The sequence below is a fragment of the Dreissena polymorpha genome, chromosome 7 (genome assembly GCF_020536995.1).
Source record: "Dreissena polymorpha isolate Duluth1 chromosome 7, UMN_Dpol_1.0, whole genome shotgun sequence".
Classification (NCBI taxonomy): domain Eukaryota; kingdom Metazoa; phylum Mollusca; class Bivalvia; order Myida; family Dreissenidae; genus Dreissena; species Dreissena polymorpha.
The window spans coordinates 614252-638784 of NC_068361.1; the positions used below are offsets into that span (position 1 = coordinate 614252).

The 24533-nt window shown below is 34.9% G+C and overlaps 1 protein-coding gene across 1 annotated transcript; it reads right to left on the minus strand.

Annotated features, from left to right (window-relative positions):
* Positions 1 to 410: 410 nt before the first annotated feature.
* Positions 411 to 23272, minus strand: LOC127838815 (sodium-coupled monocarboxylate transporter 1-like). Its single transcript, XM_052366814.1, has 15 exons — positions 22388 to 23272; positions 18475 to 18540; positions 17921 to 17972; positions 17485 to 17552; positions 16783 to 16937; positions 11418 to 11558; positions 10882 to 11011; positions 10345 to 10433; positions 8998 to 9122; positions 7563 to 7633; positions 7154 to 7240; positions 6365 to 6576; positions 5308 to 5408; positions 3339 to 3436; positions 411 to 2525 (listed from the first exon to the last, which is right to left on the minus strand). The coding sequence occupies exons 1-15, from the start codon at positions 22802 to 22804 to the stop codon at positions 2364 to 2366; spliced, it is 1974 nt and encodes a 657-aa protein (XP_052222774.1). The 5' UTR covers positions 22805 to 23272; the 3' UTR covers positions 411 to 2363.
* Positions 23273 to 24533: the final 1261 nt, after the last annotated feature.

The following is a 24533-nucleotide window of genomic DNA, read 5'->3' on the forward strand; positions in this document are numbered from 1 at the left end:
TATAAACATTATGTTTCGTATAGATTGATTTGGAAAGTCATGTATGTATCATATTAAGCTTTACGCGAGCAATATGATACTTATCTTTACGTATTCGTACTCACGTTATGAATACCTTTTTGTAAATGACACAAAACTGTAAAGTTTACGTCCATAAAACATATGTCTATCTGTAACTGATATAGTCTGTATAAAGAAATGTATACAAAATTGAGATCTATAAAATACAACGGTTAATGACTTCTCTACCTAAACAACTAGTTCTTGATGTATAAAGATTGCGAATCTTGATGAAGGCCACAAAAACATCAATGCTAAACTTTGAGTCAAAGTGCAATAATAATCATTTTAAATATTATCAATAACCAGACATTAAATGTTATGTAATCACTGCATAAAAACAACTATAATTAATTATGTCGATTTTATCGTGATTGATAAACATCTTCCCAGTTGTACGAATAACAAGCTATAAGTAAACATATGACCATACGAATTACACTAGTAAATTTTGTAAAGTTTCAATCGATCCAGCGAATAAAGACCACATGTGGTCTTTAATGGCTTGTTAGACTGTAGCTAAATTCGATCATGGTGTGATTGCCAGAGCGTAGTTATACAAAGCCACTATTGTTCTCTATCTATTGAAAGATAAGGTATTAAGTTGAATCGTTAAAGAGGCTTACTAATGAGTGCCATTGCAGAGCGAACAGCGCTTGATTTTATTAAATAATACATGCAAACAAGCACTAAACACTCATTCATAAAAAAATATAGACGTATCGTTTCATTACTAATATTCATTTATGGCAGTGGTGTATTACAGCGTATGGGAACCTCTTTATCCGTTTTTAGGCAATTCATGTATAACTTAGATATGTGTATGATCGAGTGCTAAAGCATCAATTAACTATTGTATAAGTTTTGGATTCAAATCAATGCAAAGGCAAAATGTAACTGTTTTCCTTTCCTCCTTTATGTTATTTGAACAAAAACACACTATCTATCTGAGCCAGTTCTGGACTTAACCATATATGAATTCGGCATAATTTTTGCAATACGTGTATTTAACAAATAAATATTATTTAATTTTATTTTAATAAATGCGCTTAATTAAAGGTATTACGTCTAAAATTGTGTACATGACACAAACAACAAATAGTGTTTAAATGAAGGAAAACAAAATAAGAATGAAAACAGCTGCCTGAATTTTGACAAATTATACACTTCCCCTGTTAAGTCATTTTTAGAAGCATTCCGTTGAAATAAAATAACAACAAAACTCTCGCATGACATTTTAATCAAATTATGTATTTACGTAAAACCCCGTTTTCCGCCATGGACGTGTTGACGTCGTAGTTGGACTAGTATGCCAAATGTCTAAATAAATTGTAATCGTGTCCTATTAGGTAAAAATAAGAATATAACGACTCATATTACGACCAAAGAAGGCTTAATTTGTAATAAATAAATGAAATACACACGAATATAATTAATTTGAATGCGTTGTGAACTCAATATTTAGATTTTGGATGGAAATAATTATTTTGTTTCGCACTTTATTATGTTTATCCTCGCCTGAGAATACATTATGTGAGGACCCGGAGTGTGTCCAAGCACTCCCACTCAACTTACTTTATAGAATCATGAATATTGGGATGAAGTTTGTAGAAAGCTTTTTATTTGGTTAACTAAAAGGCTTTTAATTTTGTCAAGCGCTGTGGGGTTCGGAGCCGGAATACCCCGAGGAAACCCTACCTGCCCGATATTGTGACCACCAACCAAACTCACATGAGGTGGGAAAGAGGGGCTCTTACCCAAATACGCGGTTATTTAGACTCACCATGATCCAATTTAGCACATAAATTATTAATTTGATTCAACATAAATACTTATATTTACACAGTTAACATGGACATTTGTACTATAAGATAATTTTATAGCACATTTAAAACAGTATATAATAAATATATATATATATATATATATATATATATATATATATATATATATATATATATATATATATATATATATATATATATATATATACAAAAGAGTGATCTAACAGCTCCCTGACATTATATTTTAAATTAATAGAAACTGTCCTTCAACAACAATCAACCATTAATATACCTTAATTTATAAATATTTATTATATGATATGAATATGCATATACGTCTTCTTTAACTAATCTGATGAACTAAAACGTTAAAACTTCATGCAATATCTTTTACATCATACTCAAGTGCTTGGTCAACATACGGTGCTGTTTAGATTCAAGTGTGTAAATATTTGGTTACCATACCACTATTAAATAGAGATAGGTATATATCACACTTCCACTTCACAAACTACGATCTCATAATTTTGTTCCGTTGTCTATAGTGGCTGACGGCTGACCGTTATGTACCTTGACGACCATTTCGGTTTCCAAAGCGTTGTTCACGTAGTAACCTGTTTCGTGAAGTTCTATGTCTTTATCTTCGGAATAAGATACACTTTTGTCTCGTTCTTCTTCGATCTAGATAATACAATTATATGATAGCAACTGTTTGAAACAAAAACACGCAGTGAATCGAGTATTTGTACACAAAATAGTGCATAATAAAATAAAGTATTGTTTATAACATAAATAGTTAAAGGAAATGTGGATACACAGAGATTGCATATTCTTACGTGTGCGAAATTCCAAAGAGAAATTACAGCCGGAGTGAGTTTCAAATATATTCTCTTGAGAGAAAACCTTGAAACTGCACGATATCAACTATATTCACTTTAGAACAAATCTTGAGATTTCATGAGGCCAACTATATTCGCTTCAGAGAAAATCTTGAGTTTTGCGTACATGAGGCGTATTATATTCGTTTCGGAGAGATCTTAAGATTTCATGAGGTCAACTATATTCGATTCAGAGATTTCTTAAAGTTTCACATGATAAACTATATTCGCTTCAGAGAAAAGTTTAAGTTTTGATTACATGAGGCCAACAACATTCGCTTTAGCGAGATCTTCATATTTTATTAAGCCAACTATATTCGCTTTAGCGAGATCTTCATATTTTATTAAGCCAACTATATTCGCTTTTGCGAGATCTTCAGATTTCATTAAGCCAACAATATTCACTTCAAATAGATCTTGAGAATTCATGAGGCCAACTATATTCGCTTGAGAGATTTCTTGAAGTTTCATAAGATAAATTCTATTCGCTTCAGAGAAAATCTTTAGTTTTGATTACATGAGGCCAACTATATTCGCTTCAGAGAGATCTTAAGATCCCACTAACTGTAGCGATATATCATGGATGGTCGCCAAATAAACAAGTGTGAATGCTTACTCTGTATACTCTCTTCACGCATAGGGGCAGATAACAACAGACTCTGTCAACCCAGTGGTGAATCAGCTTAGGATCCACATCCTCTGGCCGCTGGAAATCTACAATAGAACATTCATAAAACTATGAAACTAAACTTGAAGACTCAACTTTATCGGGAAAGTACAGTATCTCTTGCTGCTGTTAACACACAACTATTGAAATAAGAAAGAACATTAAACGATCCCTGAAAATAATCATGAAATAAGCACACACTTATTGAAGTGAAATGGAATAAACTACGATATCGCTGGATATCTGCAGATGAACATTATAAAAACAGTTTGCAGTCGATGGTAATTTGCATTGCAAGATTAACCAAATTGTTCAATTTAAGTTAATCGTCGAATGTTCGATTGCAATTATTTTATTTAGTTCATTTACAAAAAAACATTTCTGTTAAAGCAAACATTTTAAGGTCGATTGAAATGTGCGGTCGGCTGTTTACATTGATAGTTCTAAAATTTATTTTGTCTTTGATTTGTTCAAATGTCTCGCAATGATAACGCCACCCCTACCTCCATCGCATATATTATTAATCAAAAGAGCACAGCGTGATAAAAGGAAGATATATATGCACTTTATAATAATTTTATCATTGTTTAAATGTCTTAATGCTTGACATTTTTAAAATTTGCAGTTATGTTTCAAGCATATTTTGGACGTACTTTCATTGACAGTGGTTCTCTCCCGTCAATTTTCGCCCTTTGGGTTTACTTTCCCTTAAAAGTTTGCATAAATGTTTTTACATGAAATGCACATTTATCTGTTTACATATATTTACATATTTAAAGGAATAAGTTGAGAAAGAAATTTGATTATAAATGTGTAAGGCATATTCTAAAACTTCCATTTTTCAATCGGGACGGTGTTCAATCCAAAGTTTTGTCTTATTCCCTTCAAATAATACGTGTTCCTATCGGTTCTTTTGACTACAATATCTAAACATTATAATCTTATGTGTAGAATAACGAAGAATACGCCACACATAATTGAACTGTTATAATTTAGCCAAACTATTAAGCGCGATGTCGACTGATTAACATGTTACAAATTTTGATTCATGCTGGTTTGAAGGCGTTACTCCTTATGATTATTTATTTAGTTATCTGATAGAACGTTTCAATCGACCGCACAATACAATGGGGAACAAATGGGTTCCATGCTGACTCGTCTGTTTCATGTATACATCCGTATCAATAGCCTTTTCTGATTGGTAATGGTTCGACCAATAGGATTGCACCATTGAGATAAGTAGAACAAATTTACGTCAAACAGACTTTGGCATACATCGGGGGTTAGATTGAACAGATTATATCTATTCGACATTTCTGTACCAGATTTAATTTGGTCACGATCAACCACGATATCAAATAATTAATACAATAAATTTGCTTATTCGTCGATTATTGGTATTGGTTCTTCCTTCAAATCGTTCATCACATGTACTTTATGTTAAAAAAATACATCTAAACAGTAAGCATGTATATACATAAAATGTATACTGTCGTCATGTATTTCACACAATATCGGATCAGCAATTATAATTGGATCGGATTTGAATACAATTTGGAAATCTCACAAATACAAGCTTGCATTTATAGTGTAAACCATAAGTATGCGTTGCTGACTGCAATCGTTAATGTCTCTCCAGAAATTTGATGGATCAGACTCAAAAGAGAAATGCCAGTTATGAGACAATGCACGTTATAACATATAGACAATATGCAACATGAGCTACTTTTTAACGCCCTTCCTTGTGAAAATAGAAACAAACTGTTTTAATCTAGTCAATTATTCCCGAACGAATAATCATAAATCTATTAAACAAAAAAATGATCTAACGATACAAACATGTGTTAAACGATATTTGTAAACATGATCAGTTATTTATTTTGCATGCTGATTCGTGAGAGTCCGACCTAGTATATACCTGTGATATAGGAGGTAACAATGGTAACAATGGTCCCGACGATGAGCGAAACTATTACGGCAAATAGGGCGTACCATAGATACGACATCCGGTAGACCCATCTGACGAAAAGAGAGGAAAAAAATAGGTGACATGATCGTCAATTCATTTCGAATATGTAGGGGATTTTACTCTTTATCCGATTCTCATCGAAGTCCATTTTTAACGGCCAACATTCAACGCACACTTTTTGCCTTCTCTTCAATTCGAATTGTGCACGTCTAGTATCATTCCAACGATAAACTTCAATAAACTCATCCCGAACGTTCATCTTTAAACTCATTACCCAATAAAATGCACCAAATGGTTGCACAATAACATAGGATAAAGTAAGTAAACACAAAAAACGGGGATTCATTGGTAAATGGCTTTCAAAAAACAACCGAAAACTTTTCAGAAAAATGCGCGACTTTCAAATAGAACAAGATACATAATGATTAAATGGAATATAACCTTCAAGCTCCTTTAAATGGAATATCTTACAAATAAAGCAAATAAGAAACATATATGACTCATGTGCTTAAAATGAAGCAATATTCCTTAATAATAAGGTCTTATTTCTCACACCTAAACAGCAAGTGATTCAATGTTTTACAGATGTGAATTATATAATAAAGGATATAAAAAAATATCAAAGATGTTTAAATATTATTACAGATATGAAGAGCAGGATGCGAACAATAGGATCACAAACGAAAAAATCAAATGATAAAAAATCGGATCGTCAAGGTGGACAATAGAATCATAAATGAGAAAAAAAATCGCATACGTAGTATCGTCACATTTGTGAACAAAACGATCATAGATGTGAACAATGGGATAACAGATGTGAACATAAAGACTATAATAATTATGAGCAATGTGATCAAAGATTTGAACAATGAGATCATAGATGTGAACAATTAGATCATCGATATGAATAATTGGATTTTATCAAGAAATGATAAACATATAATCATTAATGTGAATAATCGAATGATGTAAAAAAATGCGCTTTTTAAAGAGGGTCGCTACTTACAAAACGTCATCAGGCGACGTGGTCGCCATTGCTGCCATGGTGGTGGTCACTGTGTCTAAAGTCACGTTCTCAGAGGCCGCGCACGTGTTGTTGAAGTAAGAGCACATGTCTGTGCTTACGTGAATTACATCCGGTACCGGAAGTGCGACGCTCGAGCCGATTCCCACCCAGAAATTGAGCAAGGAGCTGATTATCAGGCCTGACAGAGCCCCCTATATATACAAATTTTCTTTATATTTTATAGGTTATTTTCTATATACATGTAGCATTGTTTATCGGTTAGAAAATGAAATAATTTGGTAGTTCTCATGAATGATTTAAAAGCCACGCAATAGGACAATATCCAATTGGTCATCCAATCCAAACAGAGATCAATAATATTATCGGCATTAAACAATCAAAATGACTTTGGATTGAACCAATAAGAAATTTAAGCTATTAGTCCAGAGTTTGCAATTTCGGGTATAAAAGATTTCAAACTATTTCTTGTTGTATCAATGCGATTTTTTACATTCAATCTTCCATTTCTGTTGTTTAGAATCTATAAAATTAGACGTTTATTCATTTAAATGTTATAGAATCACATTAAGATAAAGACTCAGATTACACTTCATTAGTAGTCATGAACATACAATGTAATGACAGGACCCAGAACTATCGATCTCAGACTTTATCTTATACATCTAACCATGAAAGTTCACGTTCTTAAGTTACAAGCATTCTAATTGGTCAATATTCTTAAGACTAAGTACGAATTAAAGAACGTCCGTTGTCGGGCCGATAACTCACCCATTCGTTTATCCACGGCAGAAATAGTCCCGAGATGAAGAGACCTAACAAGGGTCCACCCACCATACCGAATATACTCAGCATAATCTGAAACGAGCGACATGCAATCATTCAAAAGCATACACTAACATTATCTTAGAGGCGTAGTAGATAAGGCGCACGACAAGCGACCAGGAGATCTCGGTTTGGATTACCACTCTTTCAGCGTTCTTAACACCTTCTTCACAGATACACCAGGAAATGGACTCGAGTGTTGCTCAATAAGCAAGAGGCTTCCGGTGCGTTCAATTTAAAATATATATATGTTTAAAATCATTGCATATCGGATACAATACTTATAGGATGAACATTCACCATGCAATACTTATAAGATGCAATACTTTCCCGCTCGATTTTCATGATAACTCACTTGCAGTACGGTCTGCCCAAGGAACTGTGCGACGAAAGCAACACCGATGACAATACCGCCGCAAACGAGACCTGTGTCGAATCGAAATCAAATATAAAAGAGCCTCGTTCGGGTAAAAATGGGCTAAATGCATTAGCGAAAAGTGTCATCCCGTTTTTGCCTTTGCAGGCTAATTATTGTCGACACTTTCCGCTTGATGTTCGCTAAAAAGAGACGTCCTATAAACTAAATATTCCATCAAAGCGGAAAGGTTTGTTCCTGATTAGCCTGTGCGAACTGCACACGCTTATCTGTGACTACACTTATTGCACATGCATTAAGCCGAGTTTTCCAAAAACGAGTATCAATCTATTAAACATATGTCTGATGGTGTGATGAAACTTTCTCACTAAAATTAGGAATTTCTATATGTGATATATTATTCGCTTTGCAATTGCAGAATATATATTGTCCAGTGTTTATATAATCGCAATAAGTGAAGCTTAGTAAGTGTTATAAAATACTCGAAAAAGACACAGTTTACCATGCACGTGCATCTTATTTTGTCCAATCGTTAAATCTGCATTCACCAAATAATACGCATGATGTGTAATTAGTATTTGGTCTATCCCATTAGATAAAGCAGATGCTTGCAAAAAGTAACGTCATAGTCTTGTTTATAGTGTCGTCCATGTTGTGATGTCGTGTAATTTAGTGAGCTTTTTCTTTAATCTGTAAAATCAAACACAATAATTGAAACTAGCCGGAATGTTGGAATATGAACACTAAACTGACTATCAATGATAATTGTTGGATACATATTACTTTATCGTTCTAGACTCGAACATCAAAGTTGCTCCTGACTTAACGTTTTGGCTAAGCCTCGCAAAATACACGTTGAGTGGTGATGCTATTAGGCTTATTTGTATGTGTACTTGAATTTTTTTGTCATATTCTCTAGGAAAATTACATATGAGGTTTTGATTTTCATCTAACCGGTTTAAATCTCTAGTTGTTGACATTGTTCGTTTTAATGCGGTCGATCCAATTGCTACCATCTGGATTTGTTTAGTTTGATTTTCTGCTGTGACAGGCAATAAAGCAATTTGTCACTTGCCATCAAAAAGCATCGCGTTCCATAATAAGATTTTTCGCTTGCTGGTACATCTAAAGTTTCACTTCGATGGTGTACTGTATATGAGCATGGCTCTGGGAAAACGGGGCTTTATGCACGCGCGAAAAGTGTTGTCAAATATTAGACTGTACAATATTGTACAGGCTAATCAGGGACGACACTTTCCGCTTAGACTTGTTTTTCGAAAACAAACATCCGTTAAACGAAATTCCATTAAAGCGGAAAGTGTCGTAGCTGAAGTAATTCTGGGCCGACACTTTCCGCACATGCAATAAGCCCCGTTTTCCCACATTGAGGCTCGTATTATCTATGAATGTCAACCTAGAATCTTGGCGAGTCTGGTGACGGTTTCAGGGCTGGGCGTGATGTTCTTCATCTCCCAGATTATCTTCACAATGTCCTCCAGGATCACGATGGCCAGAGCGTTCAGGCCGGACGATATGGAGCTGCCAAGAAAATGTTACGTTTGTGGTCAGGATTACGAATTAAAGAATATATGAAACTAAAGTAAGATGAACTTCATTGTTGTACACACACAGACACACACAGAAAACATAATTATGATTCAGTATTTTGTAGAATTCGCCACTTTTTAAAAAATATGTATTTATTGGTATTATGGTGTGTGCTTTGTAAATACAGTTGTCCTATTTCCCGCTCAAACCACCAGTGTTACGCCTAATAATAATAAACATCTTACTATCCTGTTATATTTCAAAGCCAGTTAAAAGTGATAATACAAACAATTTCAACATGTCTGAACCAAAACTATATATGGAAGTCAGCAGTATAGATATTGCCCTGGACCAGACAATAACTCGCTATGCCTGAGCTTGCAATGGTGGTCTCCCCTGTCACTAACAAAGCCAATATAAGGAATTTTTCGAGGCGGTATCTCCCTTAGAAGTTAACTAATATCTCTGAAAAAAACAGTAACCTTTCGGCATGGCAGTAACAGAGGGGGTATTCACGTGATTATCAAGATGGCGACCTGCATGCCGAGGAAGGTATTTTTCGCCGTTTTAAACCCTTTATTACTTATATTTACATTTTTAGTTCCGCTTATTTTCCTGCCACATTAGCAAGAAAGTGTCTGGCGTTTATTTCACAGTAATATTCGCTCTATATCTAGACTTTACTCGCTGCGAAATTTCTAAGCGGGATTGCCTAATAACTATTGACCTAAAACAAATGAGGGGAGTTAAGTCGAGATATGAAGCGAATTTAAATACGAAATAAACGCTAATAACATTTTAACTTAAATGGCTGGAAAGTGAGCGTCAAAATAAACAAAAGTATCAATTTAAAGGGAATACAACGGCGAAAAATAACTGTATCGGCATGGACGTCGCCATCTTGACTATCAGGTGATTACCCCCTCTGAGTAAAGAGTAAAGCCAATTTTTGGGAATATTATGCTTAATGCATTTGCCTAAAGTATCCTCCCAGATGAGCCTGTGCAGACCGCACAGGCTAATCGGGGAAAAAACTTTCCGTGTTTATGGATTTTTTTCGTTTAAAGAAAGTCTCATCCTAACGAAAGTCAAGTTTAAGCGGATAGTGTCGTCAATATTATCCGTTGCGAAACGCAAAGTCTAATCGGGGACGAAACTTTACACACGTGCATTAAGCCCTGTTGTGTTCATTTGTTCTTCTGATATCACGTACCTTAGGGATGCACTAAATATGCAGGCGACAAAAAGGCCGGACAGACCCGGCAGGAAGGTAAGTTTGTCCATCACGAGAAACGGTAACAGCTGCAATACATATTGTATTTTTTTATTCATCATTCGGCCGTCCGTCATTCGGACTTATCCGAATTGTGCTGAATTTAACAAAATGTGCTAACTTTGTACTTTAATGTGGGAATTCCTGTGGTTAAAAAAATCGATATGCCAAGAAAATTATTCTTTTATACGTCCGTAAAAGGAACTGTTGACAGATAAGTGCAAATTACCATCACATGAATTTACCAATCAAACTTTTAGATTCGGCATACAAATCTCAATTAATTAATTATGATAGTATAACTCAAAGCAGTCAAACAATAAGCGCCTTCACTTGGATTCGAGCCAAAGACCTTCGGGAGCAAAATCTAGCAAGCACCCCCTCGACCGTGTATCGATTTAAAATCCATATAGAGCTAGTCAGTATTGGTTGCAATAATGCAAGCACATTGGAGGGCATTCACCCCCCCCCCCCTACCTGATCGCGCGCATGCACGTGGCCGAGGAGATACGGGTCGCACGAGTGGTAGGTTGCGTAGATGACGATGCCGACGACGCAGACGAGCGAGGAGAGGATAAGAGTGAGGGGCAGACTGAGGTACAAGGCCCTGAAACATGGAAAGACAACTCATAGCAAGATCATCGCTGGATAGAATAATCTTTAATCGAGTATCACAGGTTTATGTTAGCAACACTCTTAATGATATGAGTATCGATCTGGGCTTAATATTTGTACGTCAAATGTCATCCCAGATTAGATTTGCAGTCCGCAAAATTTTATAAGGGACGACACTTTCCTCCTTTTTGATTTTGTTTCTTTTGAAGTGAGTCCATTGAAAACCCATTGAAGCGGAAAGTGTCGTCCCTGATTAGCCTGTGCGGACTGATTATTTGATAGTTCTATTGTTCGCCTTCTTTAAACCTGTTTTTACTTTTTAAGCGAAGATTTCGATATTTCTTCTAGAAATGTGATAAATTGCGTTCTTTTTTTAATTGTAAACAAATATAACGTACTTTTGTGAATTTTGTGGGTCCTTGATCGCAAGGTATCTCTGAATCATCGTCTGATTGGCTGCGTAGATGGTCAGCTGACCGACGAACGAGCCAATCAAAAGCGACCACACAGAATGTCGCGTGGTTGGATCCCCGCTCCAGCTGTGGCGAAACAACATTCGATAATTGACCTTTCGACAGCGAGATGGAAGCCACGCCCCCCCCCCCGATTTCAAGGGAGGTCACTCCGCTGAAGTCCGTCATAAAATGGATACGCGAATCGGTACGTTGGAAGATATTCCCGATGATTTCGGTCCAAATTACATGAATTTTTTCTATCGCTATCATGTTTTTATTTAAAACGTGTTAAATGTAATGTATCAAACGGGTGTTTAGCTCCCTTAAAAATATAGCACCAGAAAGGCCGTTTACCAAAGGACTTCCCAAAAAGGCCGCATGAGTGAACCGCAAAGGCCTCATGGTATACCATAAAGGCCATACAATATTTTTTATTATCATTGAATAGTTATGCTGAATATAATTATCATATCTATTTAATAATCATAACTTTTTTATGAGTGTACTTAATTTTATAAAAGTCGGTAAAATTATCGCCAATCATCGCACACAGTATGAATTGTTCGTTTGTCACAATACTTTTCCTTGAGAAATAGATGTTTCAGTTTTTTAATTAAAAGCCGTTAATTTTGCAACCGATTGTAACATCGCAAATGTGGCACAGGTAAGTAAATTTATTATATAAGAAGACGAATAACGTTTTATGGAAATCCAATATGACACATATCTACAATGCGTTTGGTCAAAATGACCCATGATCATTGTTATAATCATATAACATAGTCAATGTCGTCAAAAAAGTAACATACACAATATATTATTATATATTATTAATTTCCTCTTAAACTATTTTTGCAATGTTTAAAATATAAGAAGTTGAAATAAGTTTCATTATCAAAAAAAACACGCTAATCAGACCGGGTATTCAAGTGTCAAGGGTCATTCACAGTTTTCGGCATCTGTTTCATTATGGTGTATCGATAAACACAGTGTTAATAAGCTGATCGAACCACAGTCAAATTATTGAAGTTAATACAAATCTATCTAAATTTCATCTTTTAAGCTTGGAGTTTTAGACAGTGTTCTTTTTAAATTCGGTTATAAACCATGCGAGTTTGTTTTTTTGTATGAACAAATGAGCCTCTTAGTTAGTCCGGGTGCATAAAATATGTGTAAGCAAGGGTTCAGAATTTTAAAAGCATTCCCCGCATAATAAACTATAATGAATGGAGTGCGAAAAGATGTAACCCGGCGTCGACAATTATCTATATGATCTTCGCTTAACGAGAAGATAATAGAGGATGGCAACGTAGTTATCTAAAGCCGTGAATTATATTTATAAAAAAATGTATATCCAACATAAGCACAACCTTTGATAGTGTTATGTAAGCACAAACAATCGTTTTAATTTATAGTGCGTTATGAACTTGACGAATCGTTTAAAAATTATGTAGCATTGAGAGTTATTGCTTTATGGAATTGAAATATCCGCTTTCACATATAATGTTCAATACATGCACATTTATGTTGACATCAGATTTACTGGTGTTCACCTAACTGCCACTTAAATCGCGCTTAATTTGCACTAACACCCCCGGAAACCCGATATGATGTGCTTGGAAAAGTTTCCGATTAATTATGCTGAATTTCGGTAGGGTAAGTAAATCCAGTTCTATAATTGTTTAAAGGCATTTTTGAAATAAAATATATTTTGGTATATGCAAAGGAGGTATTATCATCTATGTTAGAACAATCCTGATATGACCCGATGCAGTGCAAAAGATGTCAATATTACAGCTGATTTATACGCTTCCATGCTTGTTCCTTGCACTGAGACTTTTCATACTTACTATTTGGTTACTGTTTGAAGTAATTGTGGAGTAAATGATACTCTTACGTAGAAAACAAACACATAATGTCCCGAACACTTGCACTGGAATCCCTCAATCGTTCAATCCCTATTGATTGTCATAGATTATGCACCGATATGAAAGTTTATACTTTCTGACATTATTTGGGGACTCCAGCGCTAGATTTACTAATGATAGGAAAACGCTGAAAATTTTCGGATTTTTTTTTATTAAATATAAATATATAAAAAATATTTATTAATAAATATGGTTGTATCCTTGCCAAATTCTTACGCATGAAAGCTTATCATTTTCGAGATGTTTGGACTTCAGCCGGCTCACATATTTTGAAATCATGAAATCATAGTTTCATCAGTTATTACACGGACTCATTAACAATTTAAAACATTGGACACGAACAATTTCTTGTTCACTCGAACATTAGCTGACCAACATGCGAGCTCATATTTATTATCATTTATCAAAATTATGCCCAATGGTTTTAGATAAATAGTCTGTTCAAATATTATTTACTAGTACATACGTCATACAACATTATTTTTCCATGTCTATGTTGACATATTTAATCACATTGTATCAAACGTTTGCAAACATGCATTTGAATCACTGGTTGCCAGCATTTGAATTTCATGAAACTATTTCAGTTGCCATAGGAATGAACCTCATTGTGTGAAGTTGTACAGAAAACCGGACAAAACAAAACCCTACGGACATGGTATGGCTCTGGTATGTACGGAAAGACAGACAGAAACTGACAGAGACAGACACAGAGGAGAGAAGCAGAGTGAGAGAGATTCACGACACGTGTGCGCGAGCAGTTAGTTAATAATGTACCTTTAGTGGGTTACGCGACTTGCAAACAAACTATATTCAATACGATAAATAACTTTTATCCACGACGTGAAACTTTAAATGACTTGTAAAGTAAAACACATACTTTGACGTCATTTAATGATTATAATGATAAAAGACCAGAGCTATATAATAAAAATGCCATCTTGACGATTTCTCTTATTAATATGCGTTTTACGCTCAATGGATAGTACGCACTAGTTTTAAATGTAATAATTTGCTAAAAATCTGCCTGAATATATTCCTTCAAGGCTTGGGGCTTCAGCAGATGAGAACTGCGTGTTATCTATTCAAATACGCATACAAAAGAGGCTTGGATTGGGTTTTGAAAATTTATGTGTACATTTTGCATATATCATTACCAAAAAGAAGGAAAATAAACAGTCAATGACACACGTGAATTGTCGGAGATGTTTGCAAAGCTGTCAACTTTAAGTCATGTATCAGTGGTCCAAATTTAGTTCAGATTTATGAAAGTCTACCCATAATTGGAACTATTGGCAGAAAATATTAATATAAATGGTTAGGTTGCCTAAATGACGTATATGTTTACCTGTATGAGTCAATTGCTTTACATTTACAATGATTTTCAAACAATAAAAAACAACCAAAGCTACAAATAAGCTGACAATTAACTAAGCTTTAGAACGGATATAATTATGAAACCTCAAATGTCAAGAAAATGATCTAAAATGCATCAGAATGGGCATACATCAGCTGTAATATTGAGCTTTTAAGTTAATAAATGAACTGCACTCCTGTCATATCTTGACGTCTTTGGCACTGCACCGGGACATATCATTTTTTTCATCAACATGTTGAATGTAAAATCGAATTTCTCCGCCAATACATAGCTTTTTTAAGAAACCCTGGCGGATATGTTACTCGGGGACATTGGTTGATTCGGTGCAAAAACGTTTTCACTGGCATACATTTTCAGAAAATTGTAAATAAAGTGCTTAATAGGGGACAAATCCCTGCATCGTCGACTTCAAATAGCCATATTTAAATAAATACTGAATAATAATAACCAGGATTTTTCTAACATTCATGATAATACCTCCTTTGCATATACCAAAATATATTTTCATCCAAAAATGCCTTTAAACAATTATAGAACTGGATTTACTTACCCTACCGAAATTCAGCATAATTAATCGGAAAATTTTCCAAGCACGTCCAACTTTTCACATCGCATCGAGTTTCCGGGGATGACTAAGGTCGCTTACTTATTTACTGAAAATCTATTGACGAAAACGTACTTCTCAACACATGATAAAAACGCACATGATATGAAGGCCGATTTCAGCAATATCGCTCTGGGCTCCGTATTCACCAACCCATTCCTAGACTTAAAAATAAAGAATAGACTTGGAACCAAGAAAAATGTGTTTAGAGTTTGAATATAGAATACCAGACCTCCGCTGGTGACCATGTCATTAACAAAATGTTCAGCATAAAGAATGATATAGATAGAGGTGTTAAATGCCAAGTTTGACTCAATTTTCAAGCAATTCTGGTAAGTTATCGATAAATATTTTACACAAATACTGAAATATCATTATATGTGTACTTTTGTAACACATGTATTTATTGAAAGATCACGGTGTCTCTTTAAAAAAAAACATTGGAATAACGAAAGGTGTTCATGCAGGTTGCGTATCTTTTGGGCAACAAATCATTAAATTATCAACATAATTATGTTTTTTGAAAGTTACGATTATAAATAATAAATGTATAAAGATTCGGATGTATACGAGAAGCAAATCATTGTAATGTATAATAAATTATGTGTTATTTGTATATAACCATTGTATATATTTTGTGTTGACATAAATTAAACGAACAGAGATATAGAACCTACAATAAGAAACAATGTATAATTATATACACCTTCTCCGCATATTTGCGTTTTGTCCGGTAACCACCCCCCCCTTTTGCCTCTGCTTGTATTATTAGTCGGCATCTTTGTTACATTTAATTATTAAGCACAACTCATTCCTATATATGTATTGGTACTTGATATATTTCAACACAATCTTTTTCATGTCGCGTGACTTGCTATTACTGTTTATGTACATATCTGTATGTTCACATGGGCCTATAGCCTACTGATTCTGATATAAAATCAATTTAAAGAATATTATTTATGCTTAGACTTATGTCTTAGAATTGTTTACTGAATATGGGCCCTGGCGTGTTGACGGCGTTGAACGTCGAAATATGGGAACACGCCAGGACGACAAAAAGGCGAAAAATGTCATGGCATCCCTTTATGTCTGTGTGTGGCTATATTTGCTGTTCTCTCGTTTTGGCGTGATAGCGGGTTTGCAAAACTTCGCCAACGCAACACGCAAACACGACAAATGTACCCACCGGAATAACAAAAAGGCGCTACAGGCCATTATAATCTTTCCCTTTTTGTTCGTTCGAGCGGATATATTTTCGTTATTTCGCGTTAGCGTGTAAGCGATTTTTAAGTCCGCTTACATACAAAGCGAATAGCAGAAATCAGCCAACATAGGGTGACAGTAGGCATGTCATGCAAGTTTACCAACAGTAGATCTTATTATATTTGAACGTACTCTAAAAAGAAGATTCTTCCCCCGTTGTCGGCGATGGACCAAACCTTGTCAATGCCGCCCAGGTCTTTCGATCCCTGGATGGTGACGGCAATTAGACCTGCCATGACGACGAACGTCTGAAACGTGTCCGTCCATACGACTGCACGTAAACCGCCCTGTGGTAGTGTAAAACAGCGTAAAATATAGAGATAATCAATGGTGCCCGCCTAGAGAGCAAAATGTCACGGATTCGATCCACCACTGTGGGAGCGCTCCTTAAATCACCCACCCAAAATACATCAGGTACTGATTCTTCCATTCACATGGACTCGAGAGCGTTTCAATACGCCTACGACTTATGCAATCAAGCTGAACTAAATAGCTTTAAACTAAACCAACTTTTTTATAAAAGAAAAAGCATATTATTGAGTTTCGGATCCGTGATCTATAAGTAACGCATTCACTTCAAAACTATTTGTTGAAGTTTCGATCCCTTTGTATAACTAATCTTCTGCCTCATACGCAGAGGTGCAAGGTCAAGTTCTATCCCATCAGGAACTAAAACACTTGTTCGCCTCTGGACCGGGCATCTCCTTATTGTTCATTATTAACCGTAACAAAATAAGTCTAGCGCGATTGTCTAGTACATTTATGGTATATGTTATGTTTTTCATTAATGGTATATGTTAAGCATATCGTAAACAATCTAAGTACACTACTTACTAATGCCGTGTAGAATGTACAGACGATGCCAATAGACACGATAGACAGAGCCAGAGAGAGTCCTGTCACTGAAATAAGATGATACAAATATTGCGATGATGATAAAGGTGGTAATGGCGATGATCATGATGATGGATGACTGTCGTGACTGCGGTGGGAGTGATGACCATTGTAAGTGCTGTGCTAGCCAAAAATCCTTTTCATAAACATAGCAAGACACTATTGTTAAAACTGTATTTATTTGTTAACAATAGAACTAAATATATGACATAATTCGTAGTATTCTTGAAACATCTTATACATTTGTGAAGTCTATTCATAGCTGGGACAAAGAGCTGTGGAGTTTTGGTAAACCACTCACAATTAAGTGTGCAGGTTTTATATAACATCATGTTGAATGCTAAAAACGATTTTCCCTGTGACGCTGTCATCTTACCTTGGTTGAGTGCGAGAGCCGGGGCGTATAGCACCACACCCATGTAGAGTATCTGAAAGAAATAATGCCCGTTTATACGAGATAAATTGGATATTTGCAAGCAGATGCATTATAGGAACTAACACTTTTCAAAAATGATATATGTAACACACATCTGCATAATATGTTCTTACTAACCGATGTCATTTATACGCGTTTAACTATTGTGTTATGTATTGACAATTCTATGAAGCAGTGAAACTATAATATTTTATATCTTAAGGTAATTACTATGCTGCTATTTCATCTGAACCCTGAGTTTAACTTGTATGAACCGTTATAAAAAATACAGAATAAAACCTATAAAATAAATGCAATTTACTTAAACTTACTTAAAACTTTTATCTTACAGTACATGAATTCTTGAAGATAACACAACAAATGCGTACTAAAATCATATAGTTTACAGACGTTATAATTAAGCCTGTGGCATGTATTTTAAAGACGTATTCCAGTTATAACACACTACATACTATAAACTGCATAGGATAGACTTTCGATCATAGACCACTTACCATGTTTATAATAAATAGAACGGATGCGCACACTCTTGTAGTTCGGTTGAACCGTTTCTCCAGGTACTAAAACATAATCATTATCCCATGATACTCAGCCTCTATTATCACAGCATTATCAATATGAAACTCGCTCTGGGAGACAGGGTTTAATGAATGTGGTAGAAATGTTACCCCGTATAAGCTTGTGCAGTCCGCGCCGGCTAATCAGGGACAACATTTTTCGCCTAAGAAGAGACTTTCTATTAACGAAAAGTACAATAAAAGCGGAATGTGACATCCTGATTCGCCTATGCGGATTGCACGGGCTAATCTGGTATGACTCTGTACGAATATGCATTAGGTTCCATTTTCCCTGAGCATTATACATTATTGCTTCATCGTTAATTTTGATTATCATAGCATTATCAATGTTCATTATCGCTTCATCATCAAAACTCATTAACATATCATTATATTATACATTTTCGCTATATCACTAATGTTCAGTATCAAATCATTATTGAATTAAATTATCGCTTTCTTTATCAGTTATGCTTATTATCACATCATTATCAATTTACTTCAACTCTTCATCGTCAAAGTTTAATATCATATCATTGTTTGTGTATACTATCGCTTCACCATCAATGTCCATCATCACAGCATTATCAATACATGTATACATTATCGATTCATCATCAATGTTTATTATCACAGTATCGTTGTCTTACAAACGCCCATTATCACAGTAATAACAAGATTTGTTATCAAACATAATCATCGTATGTTGTCACATAAATAATTTAATACAGTATCTCAGCCGCTTCTACGTACGTTATAACAGTAACATTTATTTTAATGATCTCATCGTTAAGATGAATTCTTGCAACATTATGCACAATCACTATTATATGAATAAACAATTGTATATTATGACATCATTATTATACATTTGTTAACAACAGAATCATTAAAAATAATATCAAGCCGATCTCACTCTATGTTTCTGCAGTGAATATCCGATTGTATTATATGGAACTAGGATAAATAGGTGATCATTACTTACTATAAAACGATAATCTATAACTGAATGTATGCGCGCATGTTTCGTTCATGCGCGTAAAACGTTCTTATGTATGTCATATACGTGAGGTCAATTGATGCGTCTCGGATTCGTTTGAACAAACATTAGTTCGAGCTTCTTGAAACGGGTGTTTATCCAAGGTATTTTGAGACCTAACATATCATATTGGGAAACCGAATTTACGGGAATACAAAGACAAGCATTATCTAATTTCCCGTAAACGTGTCCTTCAAATTAAAACTACGACAGGTTCTTTATTGCGGGAATGTATAACATGAATGAAAAACATGCTACTGACTTTATTATTTTCTATTTTATTATTTTTCCGACGCTATTTTAATGTGTGTACTGTTCCTGTTTCCCGGCTTGAAAACGCTCCATTTTAAAACAAACCGACAGTAACCGGGCATTAAGAGCCTGGTTATAAGCACAGCGGAATAGTTATTACGAAAAACTTTTCAATGAACCTAACTAGTTTAAATAGATGATTGTCGTCACTGCTTTCGTCAAACTTAAGAGGATAACAGTGAAAATGACCTTTTTTTCTTTATTACAATAGTTATAACTAAATGACAAAGTAATGGAAAGGAAATGATATCGTCACCACCAAACTATTTTTCGCCGTTTGAAGTTTATACTATTCAGTGGAAAAGAAACTTTCATCGGTAATAATTCAATGTTTTCTACAGGAATAATAAAAATCAATATCTTTGTCGTATTTTAAGATTTTTGCATTTATTACTAGATCATTTTCGTAGCAAAATGTTTCAGACTGTTACAAACAGTTGATGAAAGCTTAAACTCTGTATCATTTATTGATTTGTTTTTGAGTTTTTTTAGGAAACTTTTCTTTCAAGAACTGGGCTTCAAACATTCCTTTATTGTGTAAAAAAAGCTGGCAGTTTGTAAAAATGAACAATCAACAACGGGACAGTTCTGGAACTATTCAAGTGTTCAATGGATTTAAATATTAGTCATGGTGATATTTTGTATCAGTTCTGTTGATTTATTTCGATGTGACAATACACTGTAAATTAAACAAATTTTATGCAGATTATTTATTCTTCTGTCTTAAATAAAAAGAAAAAACCCTGAGAGTATTCAAATTAACAATTTGCAGACAACGAACTTGTTAAATAAATTCTTAATGTTGCATGTTGAAAGTCCTCATATACACACATTTAGAAAAGGTGAAAGTTCAGATGTACCATAATTAATCGGCTAAATTTATCAATTCAATGCGTGTTTCATGTTCTTTTCATTAATTATTGATTTATTATTATACCCGAACCCTTCTTTGTTACCGCGTTCTTGCAATTCTTTTATTTGAAAGGAATTAATGGTAATAATGTCCTTTATTCTTATGTAAATAAATGTTTGTCAACATAAAATATTATAACACTTGATATACCGCAGTTGATTCGCTGCGTAATGAATGCGAAATACCTATACTATTCGGCTAATTAGTGTGTACTTAATTGAAGGCATGTCTTTTACTTAATTGTATTTTCTTTTTCTCAAATTTAATTTTGAGAAGATCACAAATAATATATTACTTATCATTGATATGAGATATTTAAAATTATAATAAGAAAACGATGAAATAAAGGAGAATACTAAAAGATGTAGTATGTTAATAAATACGTCAAGCTGTTTGCACTGATTCCATAATCTTCATTCATTTCGTATCACTTTAAAGTCATCAATGTTAAGTATATATGCTATCTTTTAAAGATAATAATACGTTCTCGTAGCAGAAGTAAAATCTGTTAAAACGTTGTATTAAACAAAGCTAGTTCGGTTTAATTGTGTATACGAATTCCTATTTATGTTTTATTGTGTATTTACGTGGCGTATGATGTCACGTGTATATATAAATGAATGCTGATTTTAGATATATATCGCTACCGAGGTTCAATTACTGAGGTCATAACTTGTATGAACTTGTCTACTGATGTAACATTTGGAAAAAATGTATTTATTTATTCCTTCTTTTTTGAAACACATATAATTCAGATTACGTAAATATATCGTTAAACGTCTTTGTTTTATACACTGTTTATCTCAAGATTTCTTATATATTGATAATCAATAAAGATTTAGCTATTTAATTGCATAACCTTAAAAGTTTATCTCAAATTTCATGTTGTATCTTATTGTGTTTTATGAAAGTTTTGAGGTGAGAATAAATTGCAAAACGTGTTTTTAAATAATAATTACGACCTCGTAGATTATAAAAACTTTTGCCTTGCGTACATTTCCCGACAGTTCATACAGCAATTTTTAATTGTTAGTCAGTGGAGATTAAACCAAGTGTATCTATGACTTGTGAAACACGGAAAATATCAACCTTATCTTTTAAATTTTAAAACAAGTTCACGACGTTTTATCTTTTATCAATTGTACACTGGAAGCGAATCTTTCTTTTTGCATGTACGACTCTAGAAATCGTTTATTTGCGGTTTTTATTGTTATTATATTTGGGTTGTTGTTGTTTGTTGTTGTCGTCAAGTTACAGTGTTTTATTAATAGCGATCTTTTCATGAATAGTGAAATCGATTCCAAGTTATTTTTGGTGTTCGAATTATTTTTTTTTAACTTGTAAATTAACATAGTAGACTTATTCACTGCTATCCAATAAACAAGATTGAGAATATTTCTACAAGACTCGGGCCTTCTTAACCACTGGCGGATCCACGAACAACATCATAATCATCATTTCCATAATCATCATTCTCCTCCTCATCATCGTCATCATGATTCTCCTCCTCCTCATCATCATCATCTACAACAACAACATCAAAATTATCACCATAATCATCAACAACAACAAAAGCTAATGCCTACCTCGTAGGCGCTGGTGAGACTGAGCTCGTGGAAGAACGGCAGGAACACGTGGTTGGTGACGATCACCGTCGGGATCATAGCGAGGCCGGCCACCCAGTAGCTCGTGTTCACGTTGTACATCTCCGTCGGCGTCCCCAACACTGTTATCGCCGACATGAAACTCGCCATGAGGCTCATCGCGATCGGGAAGATGCCGATGTCGCGGCCGCCCATTAGCACATCGTCGGCGGTCGCCTTCTTAGCGTTCATGTACTCGCGCACCATGTAGTAGACGCCGATGGCGGCGGAAATGACGAGCACCGCGGCGAACAGGACGTAGTCGACAACGGAGAAGACGCCGATCTTGTCGCCGGGACACAGCTCGCACACCTTCCGGCATGACTCGTGGTTTTCCCAGCTGAGACTGTCGTTCTGCATGGCTGGTTCCAGGCTATGAGAACCGTTATCGGAATAATAGCCGCGGGGTTGGTCGCTGGAACCCGGCTTGTAATTTCGTTACCGAAATAATAGCTATGCGTTGTGTTGCTGAGTGTACGTCGTCAGATTACGGTTGCCAAATCTAAAACCTACTTCTCCTGTCTGATTTGGGCTCCAAGTATCCGATTTATATTTTATTATTATATTTCTTAAGCACGCACACAAACGCGACTATCTGCACATGCAGACTGGTTCAGAATGCCCGCTTTTTAGCGAAATTACACATATGTACAGCTTGCTGATGTAAACGCACACAATCTGTAATTATATCCAAATGTTCAATTGTTCTATTGTTAAAAATCAGTTAACAGATAACAAGTACAAAGATTCAAGATGAATTGTTTTAACACAGGATTGATTTTGTTTAGTTATTATTTATAATATCTTGTACTATATTAAGGAGTGATCCACTAGGGGCAATACTAGCAGCTGTTTTGCTGTTATCGACGACATTCCTCCGTCACCAGGTTAGATAACAAACGAGGGTTGTCAATTAAGTGTTCGTAGATAGCGTTCCACACAGCGAACCATGTTCATTCAATTCAAACTGTGAGTTTGTGTGTTCGCTATGTCGGTCGGTCGGTTATTCGTTTAGACCGTTGGTTTGTTCGTTCGTTTGCTATTATAACAGTTTTGCATCATATGACGGAGGCACCTTTGGTTGATCTCGTGCTTTAATTCCTACGCATGTATACTTATGCTGCCTAGTAGGTTATTCGACAACAAACTATGATAGACAAATATAAATTCTTAACCAATTTATGCCTAGCGTCTAGAAAAAAAGGCCTTGGCAAACAGCATGATGCGGAGTCTCATCAGGGTCTGCGCTGTTTGCTTAAAGGAATTTCTGTTAGAAATATTCTAAATATAGAAATTAATAAACTAGACATCCCTAATTTTACTTCTAAATTGATCCAATTTAGAAGTATGGGAAAGTCCCTAGGCATAAATGGGTTAATTATTAAATCTGCACATAATTGCTCTAGGGCCAGTGCATATGAGACGCGTCTGACAAAATTGTGTTTAATGCAGGTGCGTTAAGTCCGCACAGGCTAATCAGGGACGACACTTTCCGCTTTTATGACATTTTTCGTTTAAAGGAAGTCTCTCCTCACCGAACATCTAGTTTAGGTGGAAAGTGTCTTCCCTGATTAGCCTGTGCGGACTGCACAGACTAATCTGGGACGACACTTTACGCAAATGCATTATGCCCAGTTTTCTCAGAACGCGACTCATATGCTATGCTTTTCACTGGTATAATGACATTTTAACCGAGGTGAATACATTTAAATTATACTAAAAAGGTTTGCACTCGTGATTTAACTGTTGGTTAAATCAACATGAATCATATAAATCCTTGTCGTTATCAATTATATAATTAGAAAGTGATTTTTTTACAAACATTCATTAACCTATTTATTCCTAGTGGACTTTTCCATCCTTCTAAATTGGATCAATTTATTTCCAAAATTAGGAAAGTCTAGTATATTTATTTGTATATTTATAATATTTCTTACCGAAATTCCATTCAGCAAACTGCGCAGACCCTGATGAGACGCCGCATCACGCGGCGTCTATTTTGGTCTACGCTGTTTGCAAAGGCATTTTTTCTAGACGCTAGGCATAAATGGGTTAATCTTCCTCAAATATAAATTGAGCACAGCTATTA